General features: G+C 39.3%; 1 protein-coding gene and 1 non-coding gene across 3 annotated transcripts; one reads left to right on the top strand and one right to left on the bottom strand.

Moving 5' to 3' along the window:
• Nucleotides 1-1,258: 1,258 nt before the first annotated feature.
• Nucleotides 1,259-1,365, bottom strand: LOC147919633 (small nucleolar RNA R71). The gene has a single exon (XR_015594197.1). It is a non-coding gene; the product is annotated as a small nucleolar RNA R71 (small nucleolar RNA).
• Nucleotides 1,366-12,048: 10,683 nt separating this feature from the next.
• On the top strand, nucleotides 12,049-14,185 carry LOC104771580 (uncharacterized). 2 transcript variants are annotated; one of them, XM_010496126.2, is made up of 7 exons: nucleotides 12,049-12,440; nucleotides 12,540-12,597; nucleotides 12,692-12,772; nucleotides 12,868-12,903; nucleotides 12,982-13,221; nucleotides 13,339-13,480; nucleotides 13,577-14,185. In XM_010496126.2, the coding sequence occupies exons 1-7, from the start codon at nucleotides 12,244-12,246 to the stop codon at nucleotides 14,047-14,049; spliced, it is 1,227 nt and encodes a 408-aa protein (XP_010494428.1). In that variant the 5' UTR covers nucleotides 12,049-12,243; the 3' UTR covers nucleotides 14,050-14,185. The 2 variants fall into 2 exon arrangements, with proteins under 2 accessions (XP_010494428.1, XP_087359528.1); XM_087503402.1 differs by having other exon boundaries at nucleotides 12,847-12,903.
• The last annotated feature ends 5 nt before the right edge of the window (nucleotides 14,186-14,190 follow it).

The raw sequence follows: 14,190 nt of genomic DNA, 5'->3' as shown, positions 1-14,190 counted from the left end.
GTGTGGTAGTATGTTCAAGGTTGATTGTTACTAGTGCGACAGTGTGGTGACAAGGTTTTAGAGGTTCATTGTCTAGGAAATAATTGCTTGAGGCATGTAAGGCATCCGTATCGGTCTAGAACACTTAGGATTCGATTACCCCCATCCTTAGGAACTTTCGTATTTCATTCTTTGCATTTTCCTTACTTACTCGACTACTTACCCGATCAGGTACACGATAACCTGTATCGAGTAATACCTCGAGCTGTTCATAGTTCACTTGCATACTAGATTCCCCCACTCGATCCTGTACTCGATTGCTTGCATCGAGTGCTTAGGTCGTGTGGTTTACTTGTTTATATTCTCTTGCTTTGTTTATATTAGGTTAATTAGAACCAAACCCCCTTATTGCTTGGCTTGACTTGCTTGATTCTGATTGCATCCTATCTGCTAGCATACCAACCATTTGGATTGATAACCCTTTGTACTACAACTGCATAGGGAATTGATACCCTTGGTGAAAACTAGTCTATCAATTTGGCGCCGTTGCCATTTGGTTATTTCTTTTTGCTACGTTTAGGATTTCAGGACTTGCTAGATCAAGTTCGTTTGTTTATATTTGTTTCGGATACTGACTTGTTTGCTTTCATCTTTGTTTGTTTTGAATCTCAGGTACCAAAACCCGAGCAAACACCCGACCCGACACTCGATCACCTGATCGAGTTGATTCTCGAGTACACACTCGGATACTTGCCTGTGCATGCAAACACGATCCAGAGGTAGCCAGAACCTGAGTCCTTTCATCGACAACATCGACAGACCTCGGCTACTCAGACGACAACAAGTTCAACCGGAACTAGAAACCATTGACGAGACGATGAATAATCAGAACGGTCCGCCAGCTCCTCAAGCAAGGACCAACATAGGAGCAGGAGATGCTCCGACTACTCACACTCAGAGGAATGGCATTGTGCCACCAGCTGTGCAGAACAACAATTTTGAGATCAAGAGTAGTCTCATCCAGATGATACAGAGCAACAAGATTCATTGACTGCCAATGGAGGACCCATTGGATCATCTGGATGAATTTGATAGGCTCTGTAGCCTAACTAAAATAAATGGAGTCAGTGAAGATGGGTTCAAGCTCAGGCTTTTCCCATTCTCTTTGGGAGATAAAGCACACATCTGGGAGAAATCGCTCCCTAAAGAGTCCATCACCACTTGGGAAGCGCGCAAGAAGGCATTCCTGGCCAAATTCTTCTCAAACTCCAGAACCGCAAGGCTGCGAAATGAAATTTCCAGCTTTGTACAGAAGAACAACGAAACGTTCAATGAAGCTTGGGAACGTTTCAAGGGGTACACAACTCGATGTCCACATCACGGCTTCAGTAATGCTTCATTGCTGAGCACACTATACCGAGGAGTGGTCCCGAAGATACGGATGTTGCTGGACACTGCAAGCAATGGTAACTTCCTCAACAAGGATGTTGATGAAGGTTGGGACCTAGTTGAGAACTTGGCTCAATCTGATGGCAACTACAATGAGGAATATGATCGCTCTGTGCGATCTACAGGAGAGGAAGATGCCAAGTACAAGAGGGACATGAAAGCCCTCAATGACAAGCTCGATCAGCTCCTCAACCAGCAGAAGCATGTCCATGCTATATCAGAGGAAGAGCAGTTTCAACAGCAAGATGGGGAGACTATGCAGCTAGAGGATGTCAACTACATCAACAACCAAGGAGGGTACAACAGAGGGTACAACAACTTCAAGCCGAACCCAAATCTATCATATCAGAACCCGAATGTTGCAAATCCTCAAGACCAAACCTATCCATCTGCAGTTCAAGGGAACCAGACCCAACATAAGCCTTTTGTCCAGTACAACCAAGGCTATGCGCCTAAGCAACCATACCACGGCACCTACAACCAACCACTAGGATTCCAACAGCACCAAGGTCCACCGAACCAGTCACAAGAAGCCGAGTTACGAGGTCTTATTTAGCAAATGATTCAGCAACAGGCTACAGCTTCTATGGACATTGCGAAACGATTCGCAGAAATGAGCAACAAAATCGACTCAGGATACAATGACCTCAATGCCAAGTACGAATCACTCAACACAAAGGTTCGATACCTGGAAGGCCACCACAACAACCAACCAACACCAAAGATCACTCAACTGCTGGGAAAAGCTGTTCAAAACCCCAAGGATTATGCGACTGCTCAAGCCATATTCCTGGATGATGACTATGAGGACTACCTCACTGGGGACAGTGATGATCAAGATAGGGAGGATGTGGATGACTCAATGAAGAAAGAGGCCAAATACTATATATCCGAGTATGAACCCGAGCCTTCACCCGAAGAGACTGATCGAGTTGATGATCGAGCACTAGTTCGAGAATCACAAACTGAAGAACAACCCGAAGTGGGACCCGATGACCTACTCGATAGTGTTGATCGGATGATGCATCGAGTAGATGTTGAGAAAGGAGAACAGCCTCAACCACCTGCAATGGTAGGAGGGGAGTTAGAGGAAAGATTCAGTGCTGCACTTGACATCCAGTTGGAGGCGCTTGCAGAGCGAATGGCTAAGTGCAAGGCTCCACCACCTAAGCTTTTGCCCCCACATGAGCTTCAGCAGGAAGCTGCAAAGGAAGCAGCTAGATTGGAGGATGAGGTTAAGGAGGCTGTCAAGGAGATCGGATTTGAAATTCTGAGAAGTGGAATTTGTTTAGATCCCGAGGTAAGAATTGAGGAAAAACTTGCAGATCCTGGCTCTTTCACATTGCCATGTTCAATAGGATTTCAGATTTTCAAGAGCTGTTTGTGTGATCTTGGAGCTTCGGTCAGCATTATGCCGCTTTCAGTTGCTAACAAGCTGGGATTCACCGACTTCAAACCAAGTAAGCAATATCTGGTTCTAGCTGATAGAACGGTAAGACATCTGATAGGCATTTTGGAAAATCTGCCCCTAAGGATTGGGAGACTGGAAGTGCCTACCGACTTCATGATCCTGGATATGGATAAGGAACCGAATGATCCACTGATTTTAGGAAGACCATTCTTGGCAACAGTTGGTGCGATTATCGAAGTAAAACGAGGCAAGATCAGGATAGAACATGGTGAGGACTTCAAGATGGAGTTTAATGTGAAGAAAGGGGCTAAGAGACCAACCATAGAGGGTCAAGCTTTCTCCACCAGGACAAAACAAAAAAAAATGCTACATCTTAAAGAGGTCAACACTACATTTGCCATGGAACCTGGACAAAATCGGGCAGATCTTCTGGACCAAACTATTACAGTGGAGAGGATTCCAGAACCTCTTCCACACGGATCCCATGCTTAAGGAGCATGAAGAGACAAGGTTAGTGACTTTAAACAAGCTCACTTGGGAGGAAGTCCCAAAGGTATCTTTTAGTTTTAGTCTATTTGCTTTATTTTCTTTTATTTAATTTTTCTATTTTTGCAATTTTATTTTATTTTTTTTTTTTTAAAAAAAAGAAGAAGAAAAAAATGGAAAATTGGGAAGAGGGAATTAGTAAACCCGAGGGTCAACCCGACACCGTACTCGACGCGCCTGATCGTGTCCCTGCTTGGGTAGCGAGTGGAGTCCAAATTCCACAAGCCAAGCCCACTCTCGGCGAAGCCCACCAACCGAAACCCTAGCCTATTTAAGGAGGTCGAACCCTTCTCCCTCCTCATCACCGATAAGTCTCCCTCATTCTCTTAAGCTTTTCAATTTCCATAAGTTTCTATTCTTCTCTCTCGATTTCAAGCTCATTCGATTTTCTTTGGAGACTAACCCTATTAATCCCAAGAACTAGCTTTTCTTCTTCTTCTCAAGTAATCGATATGGAGCCAACCGCTAGAACCTACCAAAGGAAAGGAAGAAGATCCACCTCCGCCGCTGCTACAACCGGAGGAGACGCTGCTGAAGTTCAACAATCCCAAGGAAGAGGAAACGTTCCATATTCCTGACCGTTAGGTGGACGTTTAGCCTCCCCAACCCGATGCACAACTCGATCCACCACCCGACCTGATGCTCGAGTAACCGATCGAGTAAGCCCCCGAGTTCTCTCACCGAGTCCAATGGTGAGTGCTGTCCGCCGTTCTCCTCGACGTAGGGACCTGTATACGTCCGAAAAGACACTTACCGGCCCTATGGAGGTCGATTCTGATGCTGGAGGAGAAGAATAAGGTGAGATCCAAACCTCTTGATCAAGGAGTAGAGCCGCAATTGCAAGGGGGAAGAGACCGGCTTCGGAGAAGGCTGAGAAGGTGGTTGAGAGAGCAGTGGTTGAAGAAGATCAACACGCTGAGGAGGAGGAAAGAGAAAGAGAAGAGGAGCATAGAGAGAGAACCCGCCAAGCCTCGCGGAGGCTTAATCAAAAGGAAGTCGACACTCCGGCTAGACTATTCAAGGTCTTCCGGAAGATGAGCTTTGTTGGTACCTGATACCCTCACCGTGAGACAATTAAGCAATTGGGAATCGCTAGAGACGTCGAGTTTTTGTTTGATATGTGCCACCTGGGCAATATGATGTGATCCCATCTAGAAGCTTATAAAGAGGAGACGGTCCACTTCCTTTCAACCCTGAAGCTGCACTATTTCGAGGATCACCCGACCCTACTACCCGATGGGGGGATCGGGTTCATCACCTTCTCCGTTCGGAACACGGAATACCGGCTGACTTTCAAGGAGATGGAGACACTGTATGGCTTCAAGGCTGGTAGTGGGGAAGGTATGGAGGTCAGCAAGGAAGAGATGAGATCCCTATGGCTGACAATAGGAGACAAGCACCCCTACAAGTCCACGAGCTCCAAATCTGCTCAAATAAGGAGCCCTGTTTTGAGGTATTTTCACAAGTCCCTCGCATGCACTCTCTTTGCTAGAAAAGAGACTGGGAATGTGAACGACCATGAGCTTCAGTTATTGGATGTCGCATTATGTGGAGTTTTGGATAGTGCTAGGGATGGAATACCACTAGTAGGAGACATAGTTGATACTGGTATGTTGTTCGTGCTACTCGATCAATTCCTGTACTTGAAATCTTGGGCTGTGAAAAGGAGAGAAGGAGGCGGAGAGATCTCTATTGGGGGACTAGTTACACCAATCTTAGTGGCATGCGATGTGCCCTTAAAGGGAATTGTCCACGAACCAAGGTGGCTGGATACGGACTACCTCGTGCTGGCGAGATTCTTGGCCTATGAAAGGCCTAATGACATGAAATTGTTCAAGTTTGTCCATCCAACCGCCGGAGCTGCTCAAATGGTTTTACCCAATGTTGCATACACCAAGGTTCGGTTAGGGCACAACATTGACTTCGCACCACCGTTGGAAGAGCTGTACAACCCGGAGGAGGAATCCGAGGCTGAGAAGAGAGAAGAGACCGGGCAGAGACAAGGAGATAGCTCGGAGGAGTTTGATTTTGAGGAGTACGCATGCTCTCAAAAGCAACCAGTAGGAGTGAGGGAAGCTCACAAGAGAATTGGCTGGCTGAAGAAGATGAACAAGTTCCTGGTGAAAAAGGTGAAGGATCTTGCTGGTTCAGTGAAGGTAATGGGAGGTCAGATCAAAGAGTTGCAAGACAAGGCAAGCTGTGCCTCAGCTCCTACCTCGGCACAAGCACCTACATGGATGGGGAGAAGCGGACCACTAGGAGGAACTCGAGGACTGCCACCTCCGGAACCTCAAAGAGCATCATCATACGAGCCCCAAGCTGAGGAGGATATCACCCGACCAGAAGCATCGAGGAAAAGCCACTCTGACGCTTACCCGACACCCAATCCGATGGGGTACACGATGCACTATCCGATGCACCCATCGAGCACCCAATCGGGTGATTATGCTGGAATTTTTCCTCCTCCGTACCAGATACCATACACGATGCACTATCTGATGCACCCATCGAGCACCCAATCGGGTGATTATGCTGGAATTTTTCCTCCTCCGTACCAGATACCATACACGATGCCGTACACGATGCACCCTGCGAGTGGATACACCGGTGATCATTCTGGGCCTCTTCCGCCATTTCCATCCTACTACCTGATGCCCTACCCGATGAGCTACGCGATCCCACCCTCGATCAACACCTCGGATGCTGGTCCGAGCAAGTCGTCTGTACGCATATCTGAGCTCTCTGACGAGCAAACACCGGCACCTGCTGAAGCCGGAGACGACCCTGGCTATACGTTGGCAAGCATGGAGGCTGCTGCAACCTCCTTCTTCACCAACCCATGAGGTACCAATTTCATCCAACACTTGTATATAACATTGCATTTAGTTTCATCTTATTTTGTGTGCTTCTTGGATTCTTTTCCAACTTTTATTTACACAGGGACTGTGTAATTTAAGTTTGGGGGAGGGTCCTAGAATGTATTTAATATTGTGTTTTATTTTCTTATTTTCGTTATTTCAAATTTTTGCATGCTAGTTTTATTCATTTGAGTCTGCATCTATGTGCATTAAAAAAGCCAAAAAATTTGAAAAATTTCGAAAAAAAAATAAAAAATAAAAATAAAATAAAATAAAAATAAAAGAGTGTTCATGTAGTTGCATTTACATATTAGGATTGAGTCTAGTTTGTTTCATATAGGATTGTTGCATATGCATCTTAGGGAACAATGATTAAAACCACCTTATTTAAAATCAAACCTTAGGATTGAAGCTATAACCCTTAATCACAGTTCATTGTTGCTAGATCAGTCTTTGGAAAAAAATGAAAAATCTTTGCTTTGACCCTTTGTGTCGATTGAATGCTTCCTCCACTTGCTTGAACATTAGAACATCTCTATATTATTGGATTTAATTTGAACTTTAATAGTCTTGCTTATGGAACTTGAATACTTGCTCATGGTAACTCTAAACTCGGGTTAGCACTCCACTTTCTACCAATCTTTTCGTTTAACCCGATTCATTTGTCCTACCCATGAACCCAAACCTTTCTTTCAAACCTTGTTGTGAATTGTTGAGTGAGGCCTTTTTCATTGTGCTATAGGTTGTGAAACCTTGAGAGTATTGAGAACGACAAAGAACTGCCTCTTGATTTAGCTAAGTTAGATTTGAACTAGCTAATAGATTCGGTTTTGAAAGATAGGTGGTTAGAATGTTTATTTGGGGATGGGTTGTGGACTATAAAAAAAAAAAAAAAAGTCCCTAAGGTTAGAATTAATTAGCTCTAAGTCTCTAAGTAAAATAAAAAAAGAAAGAAAAAGTTCTTGCTATAGTCTCCTAGAAAGAAAGAAAAAAAAAGAATATATGTATATTAGGAGTTTAGCAAAGAAACAAAAAAAAAAAAAAAAAAGGAGATTAAGAGCTAGAATTTTAAAGTCTAAAAGTCTAAACCTTAGGGAGTAAAAAAAGAGAGAGTTAAAATCAAGGGTGTGGGTAGTTAAATTCTAGGAGGTTTAAATAAAAATAAAAATAAATCATTATGAATGATGAGAAAATGGTAGATCATCAAGAGTTAAGCTTTGTATGCCCAAATTGTTCTCAGTCTTAGATAGTTTTCACGACTGTCTAGCATTCCACTTTTTGAGAGAAACCACCTAAAGAATTTGCTTGAAACCACCTTATCAAAAAGTCTTACCCTTGAAACCGATTGAGCTTGATTCACCTTCCATTTGCAAGAATTTGCTAAACACTTAATTGAATGTGAAAGAGATGTTCCTTATCTTTAGTTGGAGGTTGAGCTAGATCGATACATTGGCAATAAGCATAGAAAAATATTTGTAAGTATGTTGATTGATCTTAGCACCATTAAACTATCTTTAAGGACTATAGCTTTCATCCTTCGGTTAGCATTTTAAGGTTATGAGTCCCCACTTTCAAACCGTACCTTCTTACTTACTTGCTAGAGGACTAGCAAGATTTAAGTTTGGGGGTCTGATAACACTCTAATTTACATGTTTTTAGCATCCTTTTTTGTCCATATTTTGCATTGTTCATACCTCTAACTTAGCATTTTTAGACCATTTACTGTAGGAATCAAGTTTTAGAGCATTTAGGGTGTTGTATTTCTGCATTTGCATATATTGGATGAAAACATGTGCTAAAGAGCCAAAAATGTGGAAAAACAAGGACAACTCGAGCATGTACCCGAAGGAGCCATCGAGCTACAAGAACAAGTCCGAACCCCAACACGATCGAAGAGGATCCAAGAGCGCGAAGAGCAACCCGAAGATCCACCAGAGGAGTTACCCGACTCAAGCCTCGTGCACCCCATCGAGTAGACCATCGAGCAGGTCTGGGAAGCTAGGTCAAATGGGTTTCCATATATAAACCCCCTCTTTCCCTAGCTCGCAAACGAGCACGCCGCAGACCCTCAAACCAGAGAGCGAGAGCTTCTGTGAGAGGACTGAGCGACTCAACATATTTTTCTTATTTTTGCACTTTATTTTGTAGTTTTTCATAGATCTTTGATCCCTACTCTTTTCTACTCTATCTTTTTATTAATGTCATTTTCGTTTATTTCTATGGCTTTATCATTCGTTTCTATGTCCGAGTAGTGTAGCAAAGTTTCTAGGGATGGGATAGATGATTAGGTGTTCTTGATCGGTTAGGATGTTTTAGTTGATTGTTATGATAAATAAATTTCCTTCTAGGTTGATGTTCTTAATGCGGTCAACAGACCGACAGGTTGAGACTAGATCTAGGGCGTTTATAATGCTACATGCCGAAAGGAGTAGATAAAATGCTTGATTAGGTCAATACTAGAGGTATACTTAACTTTGAGTGACAAAATCAGATAAGTCTAAGTATATTGACAAAAATGAATTGTTCTTAATACCTGCTTGTTCATATTGCTAGTGCGACAGTGTGGTAGTATGTTCAAGGTTGATTGTTACTAGTGCGACAGTGTGGTGACAAGGTTTTAGAGGTTCATTGTCTAGGAGATAATTGCTTGAGGTATGTAAGGCATCCGTATCGGTCTAGAACACTTAGGATTCGATTACCCCCATCCTTAGGAACTTTCGTATTTCATTCTTTGCATTTTCCTTACTTACTCGACTACTTACCCGATCAGGTACACGATAACCTGTATCGAGTAATACCTCGAGCTGTTCATAGTTCACTTGCATACTCGATCCCCCCACTCGATCTTGTACTCGATTGCTTGCATCGAGTGCTTAGGTCGTGTGGTTTACTTGTTTATATTCTCTTGCTTTGTTTATATTAGGATTATTAGAACCAAACCCCCTTATTGCTTGGCTTGACTTGCTTGATTCTGATTGCATTCTATCTGATAGCATACTAACCATTTGGATTGATAACCCTTTGTACTACAACTGCATAGGAAATTGATACCTATGGTGAAAACTAGTCTATCAACAATTTAAACCAAAAAATTATTAATATAAACATTTAACGATATCAAAACCATATTAGTATCTCTAACTATTATTGGCTGGAAGCATTATCCGCAAATCATTCATATCAAATAATGCTTTGAAAAAAACTAACCATATATACATTTGATTTACACCAAAAAAACTATTAATATAAAACATTTAAGGAAACCAAAACTAAATCAGTATCCCTAACTATTAGCTATGAGCATTAATTGGAAATTATTCATACCAAATAATTAGTTTGGATATTATTTAAATTATTGAATATATTAAACAATTAGGCATATTAAGAAATTCAAAAGAATATTCTGAAACCGACTAAGCTATCCTATAAATATAGTCATCGTGTGAATTGAAATTAGGATCTGTATCACTCAGAATTTACCAAAAACTATCGAACCTTATTATCTCCATAACCAAAACGTATTCTCAATAGAGATTTCTTTTTAAAATAAAAAATGAAGCATGTTTTTGTGGTTTGTTGTTGCTCAAGTTTTTTTCCTTCCAGGTTTGGTTTTCTTTAGAACCCAAGAGATATCACAAGGCAAACACTCAAACTAATGGTGTTGTGTCAGATTCTCTTTTAGGAATATTTTCCAGTTTGAATTTGAACCCGCGGCTGAATAAATATCAATCTTGTGACTGATATTGGGAAACATAACTCTTTGGTTGGATTTGTTTTAGTACCCACGGCTAACACTTTGGTTGGATGTTAAAGTCTTTTAGACAAAGAAGCAGAACACTTTGGTTGGATTGGTTTTGGTATTGGAAAAAAACATAGAAACAATTATGTTTTGTTACCTTTAATCTTGGCTATTTTAGAATCATATGGTGAACATCTTGCCAAATTCTTCTTTAAAATGCTCCTGAGATTAACCCAAATACAAAGTCTTTTTTTCTTTGAATTTACTTTTAACAAATTTAAATCTCACAACCTTTTACTTTCATCTGATGATTAAACAAACATATAGCAACCTCTGATCTACAAATTAAATTAAATTGTATACATGAGTTTAGTAAATGATATAATAGCATGTGCAAATAATGATACATGAGTTTGTGATCACATAAATATAATTCAAAAAATAGCAACCACAGATCTACAAAACCTTAAAATCGAAACCCAAAACTGAAATTGGAATACCTTTGAGTGAAAGTTCATTGAGCTCTTCCTGCAAAATAGAAAAATAATTGATGGATTAATGCCAAATTATGTAAACTAAAACCTTAAATATGTGCAAATCAAAAAACTCAAATACAATGTCACCTTATATGTCAAATTCGACCACAACTATTCGATTTACAAAGATGAAGATGACGATAATTAAGAAGAGGGAACAAGATTGAGAGTTGGAGAACGAGACAAAGAATAAAGAACAACACAAAGATTGAGAAGGAATAATAATGGAGATTGATAATGGATCGAGACTAAGATTGATAGATCGAGACAGAGACTGAAGATTTAGAGCGAGGGAACGAAATTACAACGATAGAAATGTGAAAGTTAAGAGGAGGGAACAAGACAAGGATTGAGCGGGTGGGTGAAAGAAAGAAGAGAGGAGAGATAGCTAAAAGTAATTTATTTTCTATTTTTTAAATTATCACTAAATTTTTAAAAATATATATCACTAAATTTTAATTGTATAAAATAAAATATAGTTTTAAAAATATTATAAAATAACTTTCTATTTTACAATGGGTAGTTATTATCATTATTAGTATATATTACTAATCCAAATTAAATTGAGTAAAATAAAATATATTTAATACATTAGCCAAACCAAATATATTACTTTATTTCATAAAATACATTATTTTGTTAACAAAAGTATATACTATTTTATTTTAAATCAAATTGTTATGTGATTGTGTGATAATTTCACAAACCTGAGTTTAAGGGAATGAGATGAGAATATGAATTTGATGAACATGGACGAGATGGAAGTACAGGGGATGGGAAGAAAGGAGACATAACGGAATGGAAACATAAATTTGCAAAAAAAACATATATAGAACATGTTACAAGTAAAATAAATTAGCGATTGCAATCTTATAAGTAACATATTTTTTCTTCCAATTTATCGAATGTAAAGCGATAAAAATTATAAAATTAAAATACATTAAATGTTATTTTTTAATAGTTTAAAAAAACTAGAAGAAATGTAAGATTATATAGATAAATCAAATATAAAGTAATAAGAAGAAAGAAATAATTAGTTTTGTGATATTTTTACTATGACATATGGTATATAAATATACTATATACTGTATATTATATTGTTTTTGTCCGAAACAGAATTTCAGGAATTTTTGTTTTTGTTTCGTCCCATTTTTAAGGAATACAAAATATTTCTCATAATTGGAATATCCCATATTGGAAATGCACTGTTTCATGCGAAATGCATTTGAGAATGCTTATAAAACAGAATGGGACATAATGAAAAGAAACATGAATTATTTTCACTCTTAAAATATTTATGTTTATCTGTAACAGAGTTTAATTATTTTAATGGTTTTATATCCATTATGATAGGACGGGACATGTTTTTTTTGTCCTGAATCCATAAACTTACCATATTTTTCTTACGATATTTTAGTGTAGTTATCTTACAAAAATTAATCCATTCATTCTTTTTGTCTATTATATTAAAACAAATTAAGATAATTCCTCGATCCCTAGTTACCCTTTAATTCATGCGGATCATTACACAAATTAATAAATAAAAATAATTAAGGAAAAAGATAACGATAGTGATCTGTTCTATCTTGTTCCTCTACGTCTCTCTATCCGCTCGAGGCCTGTGCCTTCCATTTTTATGTCAAACCTCAATTGAAGATTTCTTACATCATCATCATCTTCTCCTCCAGAAGAAAATAAAAGAACCCTAATTAGTTTACAGAGAAGATGTGGGGAGTTGGAGGAAACTACTACTGGCGAAAGAGGAACAACAACAACGGAGGAGGAGAAGGAGGAGAAAGCGAAGCGATCGTTGTGGTATTCGCTTGGATGTCTAGTGAAGAACGCAATCTCAAGAACCATGTCGATCTCTACTCTTCTCTTCTTTGCGATTCTCTCGTTTGCCATTCTCAATTTCTCAACATGTTTGATCTCTTTACCTCTCTCTCTCTCTCTCTCTTTTCAATTTCTCCATTTTCATAATTGAGATTGATCCTCGATTCAATCTTGATTTCGTGTAATAGGTTTCTTCCAGACAAAGCTGCGGACTTAGCTTCTAATGTTGTGACTGAACTTGTGAAGGTACAAAAAGGTTGAAACTTTGATTGTTTTTTGTTGATCTAATTAATCTCATCAGAAGCTTATTTAGTTCCTCGTTTTGATGATTTTGTTGTAGGAGCTCAAAGCAAAGCCAGTTCCTTTAGTTTTTGCTTCTTTCTCAGGTGGTCCTAATGCTTGTATGTATAAAGTTCTTCAAGTAAGGTTTTGTTTTGTCACCATTCTACTCAACATTTGATGTCTTCAGAAGGATTGAGTATTAACCAAGATCAGTCTTTTTGTTTATATATGAAGATACTTGAAGGAATATGTGAAACAGGACTAAATCAGGTATGCCATTGTTGTTTTTTTCATTCTTGTTACATCTCTAGATGAATCTTAGGTTAATGGGTTTTTGGTTCATCTCAGGATGATTGTAGATTTGTTAGAAACTGCATCTCAGGCTTTATCTATGACTCATGTCCTGTGGATTTCACAAGCGACTTAGGAGCTCGATTAGCGGTTCATCCATCTACCCTCAAAATGTCAAATCCACCTAAACCGTTTGTATGGGCAGCGAATGGTCTTGCTTCGAGTCTCGATTATGTTTTCCTCAGCAGGTTTGAATCACAGCGAGCCGAGTACTGGCAGACTCTTTACTCTACTATAGTAAGAGCCTTTTTTTTTTTTTTTACATACTATGAAATGGTGAAAGAGTTCTTAACTTTGAGTTTGGTTTTACCTCTCTCTCATTTGCATTCTTTCTTTTATGCTTTTTGGGTGCAGAATATGAAAGTACCTTATCTCATTCTATGCTCTGAAAACGATGATCTCGCTCCTTATCAAACTATACACAATTTTGCTACACGTCTCCAAGAACTAGGAGGAAATGTAAAACTTGTAAAATGGAATGATTCCCCTCATTGTGGTGAGTAACTGAGTATATACCGACACATAGTGATGTTTTAATCTTCAAAACAAGTTCTTAATGGTCGGAACCTTAATCAATACATAATGCTTTCAGGTCATTATCGTTATAACCAGGTTGATTATAAAGCTGCTGTATCCGAGTTCTTGTCAAAAGCAGCGTTAGTATACTTGCAGAAGACAAGAAGTATCGACAGAGAAGCTATGAAAGAAACTCAATGTGATGATGAGATAACAGAGCCAATTCAAAGCTTGGGGCAATCGACCTCTGGTCTTAACCGAAGCTTCAACGGAACTCCACTTGTCACAACTGATCATTTCTTCGTGCCTAGCACTGTAGGTTACTACGTGGGAAACGGAGGGTCTGTGCAAGATGTACACAAACAAGATATGATTTGTTTGTCCAGTACTCAAACCGATGACACAGTTAAACCCAATGGTGTTCTTGGCCAAATCTTATTCGATGTTTATATTCCGAAGAATGTCGAGGATTGGGATGTAAAGTTGTCGGAAACCAGGCGGTCTAGGCGGAAACCGGGGATGAGGTTTATACGTAGATCGAGATTGTAATACTTCTTGAGTTTATTATACATATCTAAATAAGTATTCATTTGGTCTCTTCAGATACTATGGCAGAGGAATCCCATTTGGTTTTCCCTCGCATAAATCTAATAAATCAATAAAGTAAGATCTATTTTGCAGACAAGCAGA

This window comes from Camelina sativa, chromosome 20 (genome assembly GCF_030686135.1).
Source record: "Camelina sativa cultivar CO46 ecotype springtype chromosome 20, ASM3068613v1".
Lineage (NCBI taxonomy): Eukaryota > Viridiplantae > Streptophyta > Magnoliopsida > Brassicales > Brassicaceae > Camelina > Camelina sativa.
This window is presented reverse-complemented; position numbering and strand designations above follow the sequence as displayed.

What these genes read in the sequence shown, in the direction of transcription:
- LOC104771580 (XM_087503402.1), top strand. Translation starts at nt 12,244, where the DNA reads ATGTGGGGAGTTGGAGGAAACTACTACTGGCGAAAGAGGAACAACAAC. An exon ending in TTGTGACTGAACTTGTGAAG is followed by an intron (nt 12,598 to 12,691) that starts GTACAAAAAGGT and finishes ATTTTGTTGTAG; the next exon opens with GAGCTCAAAGCAAAGCCAGT. An exon ending in GTATGTATAAAGTTCTTCAA is followed by an intron (nt 12,773 to 12,846) that starts GTAAGGTTTTGT and finishes AACCAAGATCAG; the next exon opens with TCTTTTTGTTTATATATGAA.